The 22030-nt window shown below is 40.5% G+C and overlaps 1 protein-coding gene across 1 annotated transcript; it reads right to left on the bottom strand.

Annotated features, from left to right (window-relative positions):
• Nucleotides 1–195: 195 nt before the first annotated feature.
• On the bottom strand, nt 196–22006 carry CEP70 (centrosomal protein 70). The gene is made up of 19 exons (XM_074967204.1): nt 21776–22006; nt 20754–20831; nt 17109–17216; nt 16651–16750; nt 16370–16493; nt 15762–15942; nt 15141–15310; nt 13974–14033; nt 12971–13070; nt 12534–12622; nt 11805–11879; nt 10094–10196; nt 7142–7312; nt 5976–6119; nt 5286–5454; nt 3028–3142; nt 1733–1812; nt 499–586; nt 196–373 (listed from the first exon to the last, which is right to left on the bottom strand). The coding sequence occupies exons 2-18, from the start codon at nt 20760–20762 to the stop codon at nt 525–527; spliced, it is 1860 nt and encodes a 619-aa protein (XP_074823305.1). The 5' UTR covers nt 20763–20831; nt 21776–22006; the 3' UTR covers nt 196–373; nt 499–524.
• Nucleotides 22007–22030: the final 24 nt, after the last annotated feature.

Genomic DNA, 22030 nt, shown 5'->3' with positions numbered 1-22030 from the left:
CCTTAGAGACAAATTTATTTGAGCATAAGCTTTCATGAGCTACAGCTCACTTCATCCACTGAATGCATCCAGTGAAGTGAGCTGTAGCTCACGAAAGCTTATGCTCAAATAAATGTTAGTCTCTAAGGTGCCACAAGTACTCCTTGTCTTTTTTGCAATTCTCATACAGTATTTTCTGCAGTGATTGGTGTGAAGTGGTTAGTTGTACTTTTGAGTAAATCTCTACAGCATAGTTCTACATGCAGTACTTGAGTTTACAACAGATCTAGAAGCCAAAGGATTAATAGTTTACCCAATCCAGCCAGGGATGGTCTGAAGCTGTTTTCTGTTCTTTTTTTCGGAACCATGATCTCTTCCCTAACCTGCTCATGGACTAAAAGTGCAACAGAGAAAAGATTTTACTCAACTTTTATTTTAGTCAAAACATTATAAAACTATACAATAAGATCAAACAAGGTGGAGGTAGCTGTAAATGTATTAATTGTTAGTCTTACTTACAGCTGAGTTTTACACATTTAAAATCTTCATCGAGCTAGCAATTTCAGACTGTGCACAGCAGGTACAATGTCATCCAGATTACTGATTTCTGAAAACAAGAGCACAGGAGTGACACACACATACAGAAAGAAGTGATATGGCCTACAAGTTGAAGTTTTAGCTTCAGTCTTAGAAATGTTAGTAATGTCCTATTTCAGAGAATAAAACCTTAATAGTTCTAATCTAAAACTTAAGTTCTCTCTAGTGATGGGCTGTCAAGTCAAGGTCTTTCAATGCTAGCCTCCAATCAAGGACTTTAGGTTGCTAGTACAAACCCATCTCATCTACTTCTGAAGTTGAGAGCAACAAGTCATGGTCAGGCCCACTTTTTCCATGCATCCAGCTGCTGCATGTTGCCTAATCAGTTTCAGTAGTGCTACTCCTATTAAATATCATGCTGCAAGGCCTGGGGAAGTGTGTGTACTCTCAGACTGATTCCTACTGTGCATAATCAAAAAGGTTTTTCAAACTGGCTGTGACCCTCTAAAAACAAGTAGAAATGCAACATGGAGCCATTTGCAGTATGCAGCTCTCAGCCAAGCTGTAAGCCCTTATTTACATAACTAGCAAGAAGCTACACATTTTCATCCAAACTCTTCAACCAGAAATCAGGTGATTGATAGCTAATAATGCTGCACATGTGTGGGACTAAATTCTTCACCCACCTTCAGTTAAGTGACAAACAGATCTCTTCTGCATGACTCACTATATACTTTGACAGCAATTCTCACTTAGGAAGGCATGATCCAAGAATGGGTTGGGAAGGGGAAGCTGCACTCAGCCTATGTCACTAAGACTTCTAAGAACAGTTCCACTTACTGCCTCAGATTGTGTCCTAATAAGTTTCTGGGCACATGGGGGGGGACTTGTAGGACTATCAGCATGTGAGTGGCTTAGTCTCTCCTCACCTCAGCATGGGTAGGTTAGCAGCCCACAGCTCTAGATAAGCCAGCTAGGCTGGGATGAAAGCACCACTAAACTTGGGCCAGATGGGTGGTGTGAGGCTGTTATGTTTCCCTTAGCTCCCATGTTAACTCTGGCTCTATACATAGCATGTCTTCACTACAAACCTCATAGTTAATTAAGGCCTAACAACACCATGACTATGTACACATACAACACATTAAAGTTTCCACTGAAAGTCATTTTGGGTTGAGGAAATTCTGGCTGAAACCATTTTGTAAAAATGACTTACCTAAAATACAAAGTAAATCTTGAATAAGTGCCTGAAATACTGGAAAGAAGTCTTCATGTTCTTCCAATTTGTTGATGATACTGAAATGAGTCAATTGTAATTTTAAGTCTATAGTCCTGCACAAATGACTTAGACAAAGGAACCATGCAAACTTATTCTGTTTTGCCATAACCAAGGAAGAAGTTTCTGTAAGAGACATGGCTTTGTTCTTTACAACAGAGGTGGGGAACCTGCAGCCTGCTGCTTCATTTCATCCAGCACACGGCAAGTCTCCATGCTGCAGGATGGAAGTCCTGAACCTCCATGCGCCCCTGCAGGGCTGGAGCGGTGAGCACTGGCTTGCCCTGCTGCAGGGGAAGCCCCAAGCCTCCACACCCCCTGTGGAGCTCTGTGGGGCCCACAACTGATTTTTTTTCCTGTGGGTCAGTGGCCCCAATAGAAAAAAAGGTTTCCCTACTCTTGCTTTACAGGATTGGATTGGAGCAGTGGTCTGTATATATAATCCAGTATATTGTCTGACAGGGACTAGTACCAGCTATTTCAGAGGAAGATGCAAGAAATCTTGCAGTAGGGGACTACTGCTGACTCTGGCTGTTCCTGTTATCTATATAAATATCCTGTTTAAACTCCTTTCTCCAATTATACCTTGAGCCAGTGAGTTTCACAGGCTACTTGTACACTGCGTGAAAGGATTTCTTTCAGTTAACTTTGATACCTTTCATTTTCACTGAATGTCCTGGAGGTAAAGAGGAAAGCCTGATGTATCATTATCTACCTGCAGCTGCCTCCTGTAACGTTCTTTCCCACTGGGGGTTCAATCACATAGACAAGCCCCAAAGCTATGCACATTTTTCACAAGTGAAAACGTTATGAACTAGAAAAGAAGTTTTAAAAAGTATTTACAGGGAGCTCGAGGCCTGATCAATTCAATTAACTCAACCAACCAGTTTCCCAATGAGTATCCCATTAAGATATTTCCGCTGTAATAATAGTTCTTCCTATCTCACACATGCAATATTTGTTGTTTGTCTCCCTTGTAAAATTCACAACTTTAATAGGATATTGGTTTAAACAGACTATATTCTCAAGTAAAACAGAAACTTTAGATCTTGACTTTAGCCTTAATTTTTAGGTTCCCCTCCCAGTGCAGCCTGGAAACATATTTTCCTGAGGCAAGTTCTCCAGTCCATTTGTGTAAAAGTTTAAAATGGTGATGCTGAAAGTTATAAAGTAATCCTAACCAGTTCTCATAACTCAATCATGTGTTATTACACCTGTTATAAAAGCCCAAATACCTTTGGATGTCTTGGGTCCCCAGCAGCTGCTCTACCTGTCCAGTCACATTTTCATTAATTACCTTACATAGCTTTCCAACAGTGTTCACCAGTACAGCGGGTGGGGCTGAATGATCTGGAAAGAACACAGGTGTCATAGCTTCCAAAATAGCAACAACATGGAAGTACTGTATTCTACGCACAAAGCAATTCTAGTATCCCTGCTTTCACTAACCTTTTCACACCTCTTTCTGGATACACCAGCTGTAGAACTTGTAATTCTTCACTTTATTAGCTGAAAACATGGTGATCAGTACGGCTGTTTTAGAGTGAGGAATCTCTTAATGGCTCAGAAAGCACTTCTGTTGCAAAGGTGTCAAATTCAGTCTAAAGAATAAAGTGTGCTGAGCTATTAAGTCTTCTAACTACAGCAAGGATCTGACAGAAGAAAGCTCCATTTTTCCCAGTCACTCACTGTAACATTAATTCCTTCAGGCACCCCAAGGTCCTCCCTTCCTATGTATTAATGATGAAATAATGCAACCTCCATGGCTACCCAAAATTGCCAGAGGCAATGACCACAACCATCCATTTTGCCTCTAAAACACAGGCTACACAACTGACCTTCGTTTCCCAATATAATGGCTGATCAGTATTTTACTGACTGATTTACATATGCACCCCCAGAGCAGTCAAACAGCTAGTCCATACTGGTAAGTCAAATGGGAGGTGTGCTGGGAAAGACTCTTGCAGCAGCTAGTCCATGATCACACAAAAACCAGTAAGCAAGGTAGTTATTCCCTTCTGGGAGTAACTGAGTAGGTTCTCTTGAGTCGGATAGATCCATTTTTGACATTCTAATTTTTTGTAAAAAATAGTACAAGGAAGAAAAAAAGTTAAGCAAGCTCTCGAAAGACTGAAAATTGGGCATGGAAAAGCAAAGTCACTGAGGAGAGTCATAAAAGATGTCTACAACAGCATGAGAATGGCTGTTCTTAAGGGGACAGATTCAGTTATTTAAGTTGTAGTAACACTCAATACGTGCTAGAAGATCTCCAAATGCAGACGAAAATTGTCTTTTTAGACTCTATGCCCTTCAGGTAGAGAAAGGAGTATAATGTACAAGTATAACAATCAGAGGGTCAATAGATAGATGTAATATAAAATGTTATTGTTTTAAATTAAATATTTTGAAAAAACCAGAAGCTTCCTCGCTTTGCTTCCCTTCATTATTCAATCACCACCTCTTCCCAGTCACAGAGTGCTGCAGGTCAAACAACAATCACACAGATGGTGTGACAAAGCAGGAATTTTCTGTACGTTTTTCAAAGCCTGTGTGTGCCTCAGTTTCCTTCTATACTTTGCATTGCTCTCCAGTGGGGGTTAACATTGCTCCTGCACAGGTGTGTGTGTCACCTTGCTGTCTGGGTGGAATGAAAAGTCATTAAGGAAGTGGTTAAAATTGATCCAGAGCAACATGAGATCCAGAGAGACAATGCAAGCACCAATGACTCATGAACTGACACACTCGGCAGAGAAACCGAGGAGAGACTCCAGCTCGAGAACGAAGGACTGGGATGTGACTAGCAAAGGATAAGTGCAGACTTCTGGTTCTGGAAGAGGCTGGCTGTTCTCTCACGGGGATGACTAAAGAGGTCAGAAAGAGAAAGAGACAGAGCCTACGATGGAATCTGCTACAACTTAACTGGTGGTTTGCTCTGGCTTGACCAGAATGGACTATGCTTTTACCTTTATGTCTTTATGTTAACCGAATGACTTTCCATGCTGTGTTCCAGTTGACTAATAAATCCTACTGTTTTGAAAAAGCTGCTTGGGTATCACTGTAAATATTTGCTGAGGAGCATTAGTCTCTGTACAAGTCTCTACAGGGAGCCTATTTCAATTAGACTCGCTGGGCAGAGCTCATGGTGAGCTGGAGCCCAGAGCCTTGAGTCTAGGAGGCAGTGATGCTTACCCTGAAGGAAGAATGGGACTCCTTGGGAGTCTGGCACACTGAAGGGTTCCTCCAAGAGACTGTTAAAAAGCTGTGGCATAGCACCGATCCTTTCGATCCATAACAGATGAGCTTCCCCTCTTCAGACTAATGGGTGGTGGCTGTGCCATGTTTTTATTTTTCTTCTCACAAACCCTTGTGACTGACTGACTACTCATTTCACAACACAGCTAGTGCATCCTCTTCTCTATGTCAAGACCAACTTCTTCTCAACCAACTTTTAGTTACTTGTAAAGTGACTAAGTGAAAAGCAGTAAGTCCTTACCTAGTTCTAAGAGCTCGTGCAGGTTTCTCATAGCATTGGTCATTTCTCCAAGCTTTGTGTAAACTTCATTCATTCGTGGATAAACTCCATTCAGAGAACTCACATCAAACAACTTTTGGAAGTGAGACACAATTGCATACAATGTTTGTAACGAAGGCATCTGGCCATTCTGTAACAAGCACAAAAAATAACTTGTTAGAGAAAGTTAACAATACCCTTTAAGCCATGGAACATATTTAAACTAGGCTCTGAAGAAAAATAGACTTCTCTTATGAAAGGAACATTAGGAATGAATTTATTCAGACAAAAGACATACTTTAAAAGTTCTTAGCCAGAAATGTCCAATAATGTTCTTTTTTAATGGTTTGGGGAATATATTTAATGATTCTCTTTGCTGATTTACAAATAGACAAAATAAGGGAAGAGAAGAAATGATGATTACATGTCTTAAGACAAATCCATCCCTTGTCTAATTCCTTTGATTTAAACAGAGTTACACCTGGGATTAAACTATTAATATATTAATTAATTATGTTAATAATTTTTGCCATAATACTTATTTTCATGCATCTTGCTCCAAAACCTTGTACAGGCTTCCAGATGCACAACTCTAATCAATATACAAGGAATACAAATAGGAATTTCAGAGTAGCTTTTGACATGGAAAACATTAAACTTCTGAAAACTTACCTTTTCCTTATTTTCTACTTCTTCCAAGATTGTATCTACTATGAATTGTAGGTCTTCAACTCGAATGCTTTCAGTGTTATGTGCATCTACAGTGTGCCAGGGCACCAACTCCAGTGATAGCTTTCTCAGGGACCTATGCAAGTCCTTTAACAACGAACAATTTAACTGTTAAATAAGGCACAAGTCTTAATAAAGTAGAATACCAGGCAATTAATACTTTTATAAATAAGAATTAGGTAGATTGATTTAGTACAAAATGCATAATCCAGGGGTACAGATTGTAGATTTAGTTTTTATGAAACCAGTGAACAGAAGCTCTTTGTTTATTCTCAGACTCAAGTAAACCATCACTGTTCTCTGTGCGTGTGATTTTTTTTTTTAAAAAGTGTAGTTGATATAATTTTGTTAACAGATAGCAGTTTGTTACAGTGGGATTGGATTAAAACATAACATCTTCATTTACATCAAAAAGCCAACAGTCTGGCAAGAAGGAAAAGAGAGACCACTAGAACATAAAATACACAGAATATAAATCCTATGATTTTTTCCAGGGACTCTTAAGCTACTTAACGAGTAATACAAATGTGTTGTCTGATACAATATTTGGGTGGAGGAAGATATTTAGTCCTTTTCCATCCCACAGGATAATAGCTTGGTTAATAATTAATTTTTTCAATTCATTGGTAATTTTTTTAAACTTTCTGAAATTAGTTTCAGGTCAAATGAAAATCTTTGTTTCAATTTTGACCATTTTTACACAAATGAATTTAAAAAAAAAAACTACAGGAAATTTTCAAACAAAAAGTTGTTACAAACTGAAGAACTGAAACCACTTTTGAAATGAAACAAAACATTTTGATTTTAAGTTGTTTTGGGAAAAGGGGTTTTCCATGAACCATCCGGCAAAAGACATGAATTTGTAAAGTTCTTCAGTGTCAAATTTCCATTAAAAAAAAAAAAAAAAAAAAAAATCACCTAGCTGTAGCTGGGATACAACATTTTAAAAGGGTACGTAAACGAAGTTACTGGAATAATAACATGAGAATTTTTTAAAAATAAAATTAAGCCATAATAGATTTGGAAGCTACATATGTTAACGTAGAACATGGAAAAAAAGGGATGGTCACCTGTTAAGGAATGCAAAGCGAAGTACAATAATTTATTACCTTTAGGGACATTAGCTGGTCTGCCCACATTTCCACTGTAGGAGGAAGGTGCTCAAAACCACATTCTTGTCCATTTTCTTTCATGTAATTTTGGACTGGCCCTTTACTACACTTATATATTACCAGAGGAGCTCTTGGACTACTTATAACAGAATCAATCCTGGACAGCACCTTTAAAACCAAAGAAATGTTTTTATTACTCAAATAATTAACACAATGCTGTTATTTAGCCCAGGAAATCATATCATAATTTCAATAGTTACTACTGTACAGTGTGAATGTGTATCTGTATACTTCAACACTAATCTATGTAACGGATTTAAAGACAAAGATCTAGTCAGTCACATCACCATTTACAAGCCACTTACTAAAATGTTCACTAACAGTAAAAAAGTGTGCATACTTCACAAGAGAGGACTAGAGAAAATCTTACAAGACAAGCTTCAAAAAGTTATTTTGCAGGCCCTCAAAACAGGTGTACTCAAAGGACAGAGCCTCACTCACGGAGGTTTGGTATGCATTACAACACATCTCAACATCTGCTGTTATACAGACCTAAATTCAACCAACGAAATGTGCAAATTTTAGCCAGAATTTTTACATGCTATTCCATTGCACATAACCACTTGTTTCCTTTGGAAATTGTTTTCATGGCACTTACACGCAGCATTTTATGTTTGTTCAAGTGAACATGAGAACCTCGCTAATCCACACAAATGGGGGAGGAGGTAAAGATAGGTCACTGGTACAGAATAGTGAGGTTTATCGAGTAATGACTGCCAAGCAGGCTCAGGGAAGAAAAAGGGAGCAGTAATAGCAATGTTGCTGACTAACGGCGAACACATCAGCCCTGTTCTAGAGCATTACTGCTTGCCTTTGGTGTCACCAGGTGATGGAATGCATCACCAATGGCCAAGCAAAGCTACGTAAGAACGGCCATACTGAGGCAGACCAATGTCCATCTAGCCCAGTATCTTGTCTTCCAACAGTGGTTGGTGCCAGATGCTTCAGAGGGAATGAACAGAACAGGCAATTATCAGGTGATCCATCCCATTGTCCAAACACAGCTTCTGGCAGTCGGCGGTTTAGGGACACACACAGCATGGGGTTGCATCCCTGACCATCATGGGTAATAGCCATTGTTGGACCTATCCTCCATGAATTTATCTAATTGTTTTTTGAACCCAGTTATACCGTTGGCCTTACAACATCCGCTGGCAAAAGTTCCATAGGTTGACTGTGTCTCAACTTTGTAACTCTTCGCAGTCAGCTTTGGACTTAACTATCTTGAGTAATTTTGTATTGTCTGCAAACTTTGCCACCTCACTCTTTATGCCCCTTTTCCAGATCATTCATGAATATTTTGAACAGCACTGGTCCCAGTACAGATCCTTGGGGGACCCCACTATTTACCTCTTTCCACTGTGAAAACTGACTATTTATTCCTACCCTTTGTTTCCTATATTTTAACTAGTTATTGATCTATGAGGCCCTTCCCTCTTATCCTATAACTGCTTACTTTGCTTAAGAGCCTTTGGGGTGGGACCTTGTCAAAGGCTTTCAAGTATACTATCTCAACTGGATCACCCTTATCCAAATGCTCATTGACCCCTCAAATAATTCTAATAGATTGGTGAGGCATGATTTTCATTAAAAAAAAAAGCCATGTTGACTCTTCCCCAACCATACCATGTTCATCTATGTGTCTGATAATTCTGTTCTTTACAGTAGCTAGACATTACCAATCACTATTTGAGTTATTCAGAAACATTTGCAGCATTTGATTGACAGCCACTGGATAAGTGGTTGTGTAGATGGTATGAAGTGTACTTCTCTGGAAGTTACAGAAGCCATAGATGGTGGTACCATCTTGGGCCTTTCACAATTTTCTGTCAGAGCGATTTTCATGCGTTCAAATGGAACTTCACTTGTAAAGGGCTTGAAACTCTGAAAAATGTCTTAAGATGCTTCTTTTTGTCTCCTACTTGTGCCAAGCAGCAGGCAAAACAGCAGGAGCTAAACCTGTGAAAGGAGCACTGTGCCGGCACTTCCTTGTCAGGATGGGGAGAGGGGAAAGTCAGAATGCTTACTTAGATTGTAAGTTCTTTGGGGGCAGGAACCATATATTTGTTCTGTGTTTGCACAGTGCCTAGCGCAATGGTGGGCAACCTGCGGCCCGTCAGGGTAATCCGCTGGCAGGCCGCGAGACAGTGTTTACATTGACCGTCCGCAGGCACGGCTGCCTGCAGCACCCAGTGGCCGGGAACAGCAAACCGCGGCCACTGGGCGCTGCAGCCAGCTGTGCCTGCGGACGGTCAATATAAACACCGTTTTGCGGCTCTCCAGCAGATTACCCTGATGGGCTGCAGGTTGCCCACCACCGGCCTAGCGCAATGGATCCTGGTCCATGACTAGGGATCCAAGACACTACCATAATACAAATAATAAATACAAAAATGCAAACATACCTCACCTTGCACGTCACAGTAACACTCATCCCTCATTACACTGTTACCCCTGAGTTCACATTTAGCTAACCCACTATATTTTTTGTAGGGAGAAGTTTCCCACAGTACAGAGGAACAACTTCAGTCCCTCCACACCTCTTAAGCCCTTAACATGGAGCATAAGTATTGCAAAGGGCATTGAGCAGGCCCTCTGTCCGGGAAAGAGTTTCAGGCACTGTCACTTCTGTGCTCTGTCAATTCATTCTCTGCCTCCTTGCAATCTGATGTGGTAATCTACACTATAATAGGTTCGTGCTGAATAGCCTTATCCTTAGTTGAAAAATGCTGACTATTAGACACTATGAGGCATGGGACTACATATGAAAACTCTGAATCACAACACTACATGCTTAAGTTTAAATAGTTATATGAGATTAGTCTTTTGTTTCATTATAGAACAGTTAGCTATAATTGAACACAACGCACTTGAAATGTGTATCTATACCTGTAAGTATCTCCTGCAACCTGCTTGTAGCTGATCTTCTCCTGTCATACTCTCAGATTCATTGTTTTCTTTTATCTTTTCTCCACTAATAATCCCATATGATCTACATGCAAAACAAATACAGCATTTCATACAAGGTCTCTCAAAGCAGCATTTAGTTTCAACCTGAGTAGAGGAAAAATACACTGGCATTTACAGCTAAAATCTCTATCTTTTTTAGTCTTCCTATAGTTACACAGACTGCCTTATACATGCACTTTTTTCATTTGCATCATATTATTGAAATCAGATCATCTTAAACAGAAAGGTTTAAAGTTAAAAGTTGTGCCCTAAACCCTAAACATATGAAAATTCAAAGGTAAAAGCTGACACTGAACTCACTAACACACTATTCCCCAGTTGTAATTAGATGGTGCAAGATCAATATGCCCAGTATTATACAACATAAGAGTACCCAAGGATGAAACTGTCCTAGCAACCATCAAATTTAAACTATGTTTAGCATGAATTAGCAAGGGCTAGATTGTGTTACCCTCATTATGTTGAGCAGTATCTGACTATACAATAAATCCCACAGACATCAAGTATTTGAGGAGTAAGACACTACTAAACTCAAGTATCATCATCTAACCTCAGAAGTTTCTGCTCTTAACCTTCAAGGTACTACACAATTCTATTCCAGTCTACTTCTCCACTGCCACCCCCTTCTAAATTCAGATGCACACCTACTCTTTGCAAGCTGTCCCCACCTTTAATGGAAAAATTCTTGCAGTTCTTACAGTGGTCAATTAATTGAAATTAACGAGAATTTTACTTGTGTAGGGACCACAGAATTTGGTCTTCAGTTTTCATAGCCATTTGAACATTTTTATAGCACTCTTTGATACAGTATTAAAGTGCCTTCCTTACATACTGTCTCTTGAATACCTTCTTTTTCTTACTGCGTGAGGCAAACAACCTCTCCTCAAGACGCACTTATTCTGAGAAGCCTGTCAGTATAAATCCACCACCCACATTATATATTAAAATTAACAGATGAGAAAATGTTGCATATCTCTGGAAGTTCACATCCTGAAGTTGTGTATATAAGCTATGTGTCTTCCAAGTTCTGTACAACTAGGTGCGCAGATGGCACTCCACATATACACAAACGTGCGCGCAAAAACAGGATTACTTTTTGAGAAAACATCTGGTCAAATGAGGCTACAGACAAAAACCTCCTCCAGCTATGCTAGGTTTCTAACCTTTAAAACTCTTGCTTAACAAGGTTGCAACAAAAATTGTATCTAACAGCTTATTCAACCAGTTTGGATGTGACCTAACTGGGTTAGAAATAGTACCCTAGCCTAGATAGCTGGAACAGTTTGTAAACTTCCCAAAAACACCAGAATGGTTTGGCACCTCTCTCATGTTGTCTGAAACTATGTTCAAAACCAATGGAAACAACATTGTTTTAAACCTAGGGTAGATGGGGCCCAGAGCTGAACTGTCAGCTCTCTTCTTTGGATGTCATCCCATCATTTCAGAGATGCACCAGCTTTCTCCATATGTACAGCAAAATATTGGTCATAAACCACAGTCTCATGAATGACAACGTGGAACAGGTTCATGACCCAGCATATAAATTGTACACAGTACAACACCTTCACTTTTAAAAGACCAGAGAATGTAAACTTTCATTACTATATGTTTCAAAGTTAAATATACTTACCTGATATTTTTCTTTAGCATTTTCTCCAATTTCTTCACTTGCTGCTTGCAAAGTTTTAAGTCCTGTGAAGTTGGTCTGTTGGAAAGAAAATATTTTATTATACATCATACTTTACTGGTGCCTAACTGTAAGTCAGGGTTACACTGGAAACGCTTGCTAGTACAGCAACGTCTATTGGGAGTATGATTTATTTTGTAGTATTTCTGTATCCACAAGAAGACTGTTTACACAGGGTTTTGGGGGATTTGCTGGTATAAAAGTGCTTTTATTGCTATTAGTTGTGTATACACTAGGAGGATTTGCTTGTAGAGCTATACCAGCAAACCTCTTCTAGTGCAGAATGGGCCGCAGCAGTAACAATGCTACTAGTGTAGAGATCCCATTCTTACAAGCTGCTTCTGGCAGTCAGCTCATCAAGGGGGTCTCAGGTTCCCGCATGTGCGAATGGCTTCAGTTCCTCTGCCTCTGACCACTAAATGAAGGGCAAGTACCCAACAGGGGAGGACTATCAGACAGGATGCTCAATGCAGTAACTGATGGTTCTCTTTAAAGCTTAAATCAAATTATTGCTGCAGCATCTTAGATAATTCCATGCATTGTTTTTAATAGCAGATTTCTTGGTATATTTGTACAATTGCTGGTGCATCATGATGGTGTTTGTTTCTTTTCTTGTAAAGCTGTAAAGTCTGTTGAAATGTCTTTTGCCAAAGACAAATTTCCACTTCTCACCTTGTTTCCAGATCTTTCTTGAGATCTGTATTTTCACACATAAGTTGTTCATTCCTGGCTTTTGTCTCAATGAGCTGATTCTGGAAAGACTGCAATACAGACTGCATCTTTATTTTTTCAATCAATACATAATCAAAGCACCCATCTAATTGGTCTGTGCACTTTTACATCTATAAAACTGTAAAATCAAGAGGATATTGTAATATGTATATTATGATAGCACCTAGAAACCTTAGTTAAGATAGAGAACTCATTGTGCTAGATGATATGTGAATAAAAAGCTAAGACAATAACAAACCTAGGAGCATACAATCCCAGACAACAAGAGTGGGAGTAGAAGAATAAAATCAAATAAATACAGAACAAGTATTTATTTTTTCCCCACGTGTAACCATTGTTTTAACATCTGAATTTATTAATATCTAGCAGGTCCATACCGTAAGCAGTGCTCTATAGTTAGGTGTGGCATCTAGATTTAAGAATTCTTCTTTGCTTTTTCCTTCTCCTTGTACATGATCTGTATCTTTTTTATATCTGCTTTGGGTGGAGAAGAGGGAAAATAAACAAACTCCATCTTACTGAAATTCAATACACATGAATAAATTGCTTAACCAACAGAAGTTACACTAAATGATGTAACCACAAATGAAAAATGAAAAGCAGAACAGCATTCCATTCTCAGACCACACACTCCTCTTAATTTCTCTCAGGCTGCATTTCATTTACTGAATCAAATGCCCTGGAACAACTAGAGGGAAGCCCAATACAAGCAGATTACACTGCTCAATTTCCAAGCAGATCTCCTCAGATGATTGGGTCAGTCACATGCTGGATGTTTTGCACTACAAGCTAGAACTCTCTGGCATAGCAGTTCTATCTCCTGGACTCTCGCAGGGGGAAATGGCCAGAGGAAAAAGCAGCAGAGCTGGGGCATATATATGCTCTGCACTTCCTGATTGCAGAATGGCCTCCTGACTGTGGGCAGCCAGATACAAAAGCTGGAGTAATCTCTGGACCACTCTATCTTATGCCATGAACAAAGCTGGTTGCCAGACCTCTCCATGATCTAGGACCTGAAAAGGTGGTGCACCTTTCACTCTTCATTCACTCTTCCATTACAATGGATGCTGATGAGAATCAGGGCATAGTATCTAAACCTGAAGGCCATTATAGTCTCTTGCTGCTTCTAACATGCTAATAATTTTTGGAACACATATGTATCATTTAACCACTTTAATTTTCAATTAGGGGTAAACCCTGAAAGGTCCTCAGCTCCCTCAACGCCTATGGTTTCAGCAGTAGCTAAGGATGCTGAGACCTTAGAGCCTTCCCACTGAAGTCCAGGGAAAAATTCCTATCGGACTTCAATCGGAAAAGTATGTAATGTAACTTTATATACCATAAATTCAACAGTGTTACTAATGAAAGGATTAATCCTACCTTAGTTCCTTTTTCATTTGATTAATTTGAGATTCATAATAATCAATTAGACTAAGAAACCTGAAGGAGGAAAGAAACATATTTTAAACTTTAAAAATATTCCACAAGCAATTACTCTGTGTAATTTTAAAATATAGTAATCAAAATATTGTGACCAAAAATCGCTTGATACAATTGCTTATATCCCAAATTTCCTGTCTGTGCCATTTCTTGCTCATATCAGTTCAATGAACGCAGCACAAAACAGCCATAACTTTCTAGGCTATGCAAACCAGAGGTGCTAGCCCTGTACCAGGCTGAAATTGGTAACCATTCAAAAGAAGGTTGGCTCGCTGAGCAGAGTTAAAAGCCAAATCTGTGGCAGTAAGGAGCACCTCACATACTAACAGATTGCAAATAGATCCCCACGAGGGCTAACAGCCTGACAAAGTTCCTCAAGTCCTAGGACTGGAGTACCCTAATAGGGGGGATTCTGATCATACAAGTGCCAGCTAGCCTATGGACACTCGTTTAAAAAGAAACTAGACACGAACTGGAGATGAAAGGCTGTCTTATCTACTAAAAGAAATAGCAAGGCACAATTATTGAACAATTCTCCCAACAAATAGTCAACCTGAGGAACTGCCTCACCCCTGCTCATCCAACATTAACAAGGAAGTCAGGGAGTACAGAGCTTTCCAATTGAATTTCTATGGAATTCTCATAAGCCTCTGTGAAGGCAACAGTCTAGGCGACCTCCACAAACTGCCTTGGATGTTTATGGATAGGCTGCAGAGACTGCTTTCTTTTAAAAAAAAAAAAAAAAAAAGGCTTAAATCCTAATTTTTAGAAATACAGAATGGGATCAACCTATATAGTAGTATACTTTACACGTCTCCATTTAGAACTCTATTCATTATGGAAAGTGTGTCACTTTCTTCCCTTTGCTTCCACCTAGCGTACAAGGTCTGTAATTTTTGTTCTTCTCTATGAAACTACTCACCCAACTCAGTTTTACTATACATAAATAATTATTATACAGATATGTAAAAAGGACATGTAATTTCTAAACTAGCCATGCTTTCTACCCAATAATAGAATGAATAGCTATTTAAAAACGGCTTCTTCATTTTACATAGAATATTATCAGACTCGCACTTATGACCATGGTGGTAAAGAGTTGCTTACTGTTGATCCAAAAGAGACTTTGGGGCTCGCTTGCAAAACTGGCAGAACATTTTGTTCTGTGTTGCAACGCGCTGCTGCTCTTCCATCCCAACCTTCTGGAGCGCCTTCTGCAAATGTGCAATAGTCTCTTCCTGTTCATGCAGCTTTTCATTTTGGTGATGGTACTTTGTCTGCAAATAGGTGATAAGAAAATTCTAAAAGGAGTATGGCACATTGCATGTAAAACAAGATACAGAGTTGGCAAACTACAATTGTTTCACAAAATCTAAGTTCCTGCGGTCTACATGTAGTGAATAGGTGGGAGAAGTGCAGCAAGAGGGGTAATTTTATTCTTTATTACAACCCTACTCTTCAAAGAATTGTATAGGGGTTCAAAACCATAAATACGAACAGTATAACAATTTGCAGTGACTGTTGGGTTTAGTGCAAGGGTGATGGGTAGTGCTGGTGGCCTGTGATATACAAGAGGTCAGACTAGATGATCTGGTGGTCCCTTCTGACCTTAAACTCCATAACACTCTCACATCTGTTATTTTGATCACTGAAAATATTTCAAAAGCCCTTTAAACCAGTCAAAAGCATTTGTGGTTTGAGTCCCCAAACAGTTACTGTTAGAAGCACCTGTGAAGCTTGCTGATCTTTCTGAAGTTCTTTCACTTCATTCTGTTGCTGGCAAACTTTAGCTATACACTCATCTTCCAGCTGACAAATTTTGGATTTGATGTTCTCCACAACATTTTCCAACTCTTTGGCTCGCTGTTCCTGTCGACATGCTCGACCTCTCTCCTGGCGTATATCATCCCTAATTAAAAAAAAAAAAAAAAAAATGGAGCCCTACCTTCATTTATAATAAACTGACTTAGTAATGCAGTGAAATACTGGTACTTCTGGAGGATACGCCCCAAAGACATGGCACAAGGGGACTCTCAGTAGCAGCCCATGCAAGTAGGGTAGTGAGGAAGGCCAGCTCCATTGGCCAGAACCGAGTCAGGGGACTACAAAAGCAGCAGTTGTAATGGCAAAGCAGCTGATCTGGTACCACCATGACCCATAAATCCCACATGTCCCATACGAAAGAACTAAGGATTTGGACTTAAGTGAGGATAAAAACTCCAATACTCAGAAAAAGGAAAGTTGAACTAATGGTTTGGTAATTTTTAAGAAAGTGTGCCTCTTGCACACATTTTCACATTTGTGAAAAACTCCTTTTCACTGACAGTAAGTCTTACCTAAGCTGGCGATTAGCCTCTATAAGGCCATGCATCATTTTCTGTTGTCGTTCAGTGTCTTCCACCAGTGTTTTCAATGCAAGTCTTATCCCCAGTGAAGAATGCTTGTCTAAAACAATCATATCTGTAGACATTTAAGATAGACAAGACAGTGATAAAAGGAGTGGCAACTTGCACCTCCATAAACACTGGAAGTAGAAGGTTAAATCAAAAGACGATTTATGAACTTAAGTTTAATATTTTTAAATAATAAGAGTTACTAGAGAACAGCACTTCATTACCTGACAGACTTCTGCTGTTTCTTGGTTTAGCAAGGCACACAGGTTTTAAGCCATGTCGCACTAATAATTTGTTTACTTTTTCCCATTCTGCTTGCTCCTGCTACAGATGGGAAGAGAGGTAGAAGAGATAAGACTCTGAATTCTGAGAGTTATCTAATAGTATTCAATAATTCTACTATTCCCTCTAGCTGTGTGCACAATGGAATGCTTCTTCTAATGCCAACCAACAAAATACAACATGCCACAGTTATAAAAGGAACTCAGCACCTAAGCTCTTTCTTGGCAGTTTAAAAGATTTCAGTTCACTTTCAGCGATGATGTGCAAGAAGTAAAGAAAAATGCACCAAACTGTATACTAAATACTGTATGCTAACTCCCCAAACAATCTATATTCACATTTCAAGGGGGGAAAAGCTTTGCAAATTTACACATTCTACTTTTTTTAAAAAAGGACTTACCTGACACCCTATTGCATTCCAGTTCCATGATTCAGTGGACTTTTGTGCTGGAGTCACCAGCATAGAGCCTGCGAGGGCACTACTTGACAATGCACAACTTTGTGGGACCTGAACACGAACAAAGTAAAAGTTATATGCTGAATGCCCTCTAATCCTTGCTATACGGTCAAGCCCTTTGTTTTCAGTTTTTACCAAAAATGTTCAGGATTTTACAAAAGCCTATGTGTTTTTTACCAATATTCACCTGAATTTTACAGGAAAATACTGATTATGTTAAGAAAATACATTATATTAAGTAGATGCATTTATGTTAACAATAAACTAGTCTAAGTGTAAATGTGAGGCTGTTTATTAAAGAAAGGCAATGGTACAGAAAATACACGAGTATGCGCGTGAGTAGAGATCAGCACGCCAGTCCTAACAAAATAGTAGTGCCAGAACTCCCTGGACCCAGCTCCCCACTCTGGAAAGATATGGTGGCTCAGCATCATCTCTGCTTCTAAAATGGGCCCAGAAGCAGAAGAGGTGGAAGAGGCAACATAAGGAGGCGGCTCCTTCACCTCCTGCATCTCTTCCACTTTTCTCTATCTGTTGCTTTTTTTCCGTCCTCCCGTCCCCCAATATTAACCCTGATATTTACCCAGCAAGCTGTGATGTAAATTTTTTGCACCAATTTTCACCCATTTTTATTTTTTTATAAATACTCACAAATTCCTGGGAAAACTAAAATAAATTAAAAATAAAAACCAACAGGCCTTGTATATGGCACACACCAAGCACTGCATGAACCAAACACAGACCTAGGCAGAAGAGCTCCAAAGATGTAATAATGGTTCTACCACTGATTCACAGCGACCTTTTTTCCATTTAGGAAATTTGTGAAAATACTAGGTTAGATTGTGCTTCTGCATACGTAAAACATGAACTAGATTCACCCTACCTCACAGAAATGTTGCAAGTGCTTGTCTGTCAATTGGCCCAATCCTCCAGTCTTTCCGAATGCAAAGACCTAAATTTTCCAAGAGTGGTTAGTGATCTGGAGCACCTTAGTTTTGGGGCAACAGCTTAGAAGGGCCCAGATTGTCAAAAAGGGCCGAGTACCCTACCTCAGAAAATCAGGCTCTTTTAGGGAAAACTGAGGTACCCCAAATAATTACTCACTCTTGAAAATTTAGGCCAAAATGCCTATTGACATCAAAACAGACTGCAGGATGAGGCCAAATGTTTTTATAAACTTCTCACACTGAGGTCTAAAAACTATAATTTTGAAGCAGGCATATTTTTCTTAATTCAATTTACAGAGAACCGTTAATAAAAGGCCAAGAACTTTAAAAATCTGAAATCAGTGGGGGATGCTGGTTGCTCAGCACTTCTGAAAATTAGGCCACTTATTTTGGTAATTCAATATGGCTTTAGGAGTCTAACTTTAGGCACATAGGCCCAGATCCTCAAAGATATTTAGGCTCCTAACTTCCATTGATTTCAGTGGAAGTTCAGATCCTCAAAAGTATTTCCAGGTTTCAGAGTAACAGCCATGTTAGTCTGTATTCGCAAAAAGAAAAGGAGTACTTGTGGCACCTTAGAGACTAACCAATTTATTTGAGCATAAGCTTTCGTGAGCTACAGCTCACTTCATCGGATGCATACTGTGGAAAATAAAGAAGATGTTTGTTTTTATACACACAAATCATGAAAAAATGGGTGTTTATCACTACAAAAGGTTTTCTCTCCCCCCACCCCACTCTCCTGCTGGTAATAGCTTATGTAAAGTGATCACTCTCCTTACAATGTGTATGATAATCAAGGTGGGCCATTTCCAGCACAAATCCAGGGTTTAACAAGAACGTCTTGGGGGCGGGGGGGGGGGGGTAGGAAAACAAGGGGAAATAGGTTACCTTGCATAATGACTTAGCCACTCCCAGTCTCTATTCAAGCCTAAGTTAATTGTATCCAATTTGCAAATGAATTCCAATTCAGCAGTCTCTCGCTGGAGTCTGGATTTGAAGTTTTTCAGTTGTAATATCGCAACTTTCATGTCTGTAATCGCGTGACCAGAGAGACTGAAGTGTTCTCCGACTGGTTTATGAATGTTATAATTCTTGACATCTGATTTGTGTCCATTTATTCTTTTACGTAGAGACTGTCCAGTTTGACCAATGTACATGGCAGAGGGGCATTGCTGGCACATGATGGCATATATCACATTGGTAGATGTGCAGGTGAACGAGCCTCTGATAATGTGGCTGATGTGATTAGGCCCTATAACGGTGTCCCCTGAATAGATATGTGGGCACAGCTGGCAACGGGCTTTGTTGCAAGCATAGGTTCCTGGGTTAGTGGTTCTGTTGTAGAAAGAAAAGGAGTACTTGTGGCACCTTAGAGACTAACCAATTTATTTAGTCTCTAAGGTGCCACAAGTACTCCTTTTCTTTTTGTGAATACAGACTAATACGGCTGTTACTCCGAAACCTGATTCTGTTGTGTGGTATGTGGTTGCTGGTGAGTATTTGCTTCAGGTTGGGGGACTGTCTGTAGGCAAGGATTGGCCTGTCTCCCAAGATTTGTGAGAGTGTTGGGTCATCCTTCAGGATAGGTTGTAGATCCTTGATAATGCGTTGGAGGGGTTTTAGTTGGGGGCTGAAGGTGACAGCTAGTGGAGTTCTGTCATTTTAGGTATTGATTTCAATGGAAGTTAGGAGCTTAAATGCCTTTGAAGATCTGGACTCTATTCTTGAAAATCTTTGCCAAAATCATCCATTCAAAACAGATTTTAGTGTAATTCTTTTAATTTAAAAGTAAGAACATCAATTATGAGCAATCCTACAAGTAGTGTGGGCCAGGGGCACTTCTATAAACTAACTGCTTTCTCTCTTCCTTCCTATAGTGATAATTGCCTGCATTTTCATTTGGTAGCTAGAGAATGCAACAAAATACTATAGTGGCTGTATTTATACAGATAGAGCCTGATTTCAGAACTGAAGTGAATGGCAGTTGTGAGTGTTCAACCCTCTTGAAAGTCACACCCAGGGCTTGTCTACACTACACAGCTTTTAGTGACAAGGCTGTGTCGACACAGCCTTGTTGCTAAAAGTCAGTGTGTGTAAATGCTTTGTCGGCACCTTTGCTGACAAAAATACTTTCAGTCCTGCAAACGGCATTAGCTTTGTCAGCAAGAGTGTGCTCCTGCCAACAAAGCCGCGTTCACATTACCACTTGCGTTGCAAAAATTTTTGTCTTTTGCCAGGGGTGGGGTTGGGGTTTAAGTACCCGTGAAAGATAGAAGTTTTGTTGACAACTTCGCAGTGTAGACATATTCCCAGAAGGATTTTAATGAATTACCACGTGGAGGTGTATGGACATGCAGCAGTTCATATTGGAAAATTATTAGTCTTTTTGGTTTATTATGTGCTGTGTTTGCAATGTACTTTAACTTTTTGTTTAGGGTGAAAGGCTAGGGTTATTTTTTGCAAAACGATAACGGTACTGTAGGTAAATTGTGGGCCTACCATCTTTGACAGTTCTGTCCACTATAGCCTGCCAATTTGCTAATTCCAGAAATTTTAACACAAAGAAGCATCCAGCAGGTAAACTTTAATAAATACATTCTATGGTGTAATATAGAGTTTAGATTAATTAGTACTATACCTCAGTCATAAGTTACTCCTGTGTTGTTGGTTTTCACTGCCAGATTGTTAAATTTAAAAACTGGTCTCTGATCGGAAGCTGTTCAAGTATCAAAGGAGAGAAAACAACAAAAGTCAGAAAACAACACTGAGTTGTACCCTGCAATACATATTTTGTACAATCTTCTTGTTGCCAGACAATGGCATTTATAGGTATTGTGCAAAAGAAGTTTGGCCCCAGACACCATGATTTTGCATCACAAAAGATGCCAAAGCATTTTAACTGTAGACAGATACCACAGTATGTAATCCAGGATAGTATACAGACCAATGCACATATAGCAGCAGACTCTAGAGCCTCAAGACAGACAGCTGGCATACAACACAACAGTGGATGGGGTATTTTGGCCAAGGACAGCTAGTTAAATGCCTGCTTCTTTACTCTGTGTTACCAGGCGAGATGGCTAAAAATCCCTATTCCTTTACCAAACAAAAACTGTCAAACTACTAGGCTGTGTGAGCGTGCTCAAGCTTGGCCATACATGCTACCTCCTCTCCTTTGGTCTCTGCCTAGCAGCTACGCTCTCCAGTCCTTTCTACCAAGTGCCTGGTACCTGCTGGCGCGCTACAAGGGGTGATACTAGCGAGATAAGGCGGGGGAGGTACTGCCTTGGCTGGGTCAATTTCTCTCGGTGAAAGAGACAGAAGTGGGTCCAGTACAAGATCTTGTCGCCCCCACCTTGTCTCACTCAGCTGCTGGGCCCAACACGGGAGGAGGCTGGGCCGGCGGGGGTCGGGCGCTAATCAGACGCGCGGAGGGGTCAGGCCAGGCGGCCCAAGGCCTGGCGAGGATGGGAAATACACTCCGCGGGCCGGGCCGGGCCGAGCCGGGCAGGCTATGGCTGTGGCTGTACCTGAACCAGCGGGAGGTACCTCCCAGTCCGGTCACAGCTCCCCCGACACGTTCCCTCCCCCTCCCACCTGTTCTCGCGGCCACCAGCCCCGCCACACCGCGTACCCTGGCCACTTCCCGACCCTCCCCACCTGGGCGGCCTCTGCCTCCAGTCCCGCCACACGCTCCGCGGCCGTTACAGAGGCGGGGCGGCGGGCGGCGATTGGCCCCGAGCAGCGGGATGGGGAGGGCGGAGCCGCCCCTCCCAGGGAGCGGAGCGCGGGGGCTGGCATGAGGGAAACGCCCCCCACCGCCCGTTACTGGCCGTAGGGCAGCGAGCAGCCGCGGTACGGGGCAGGGCCGCGCGCTCCCAGCCACCCCGCGCGCACACCCTGGCGGTGGCGGCG

Source organism: Natator depressus, chromosome 11, assembly GCF_965152275.1.
Source record: "Natator depressus isolate rNatDep1 chromosome 11, rNatDep2.hap1, whole genome shotgun sequence".
Lineage (NCBI taxonomy): Eukaryota > Metazoa > Chordata > Testudines > Cheloniidae > Natator > Natator depressus.
This window is presented reverse-complemented; position numbering and strand designations above follow the sequence as displayed.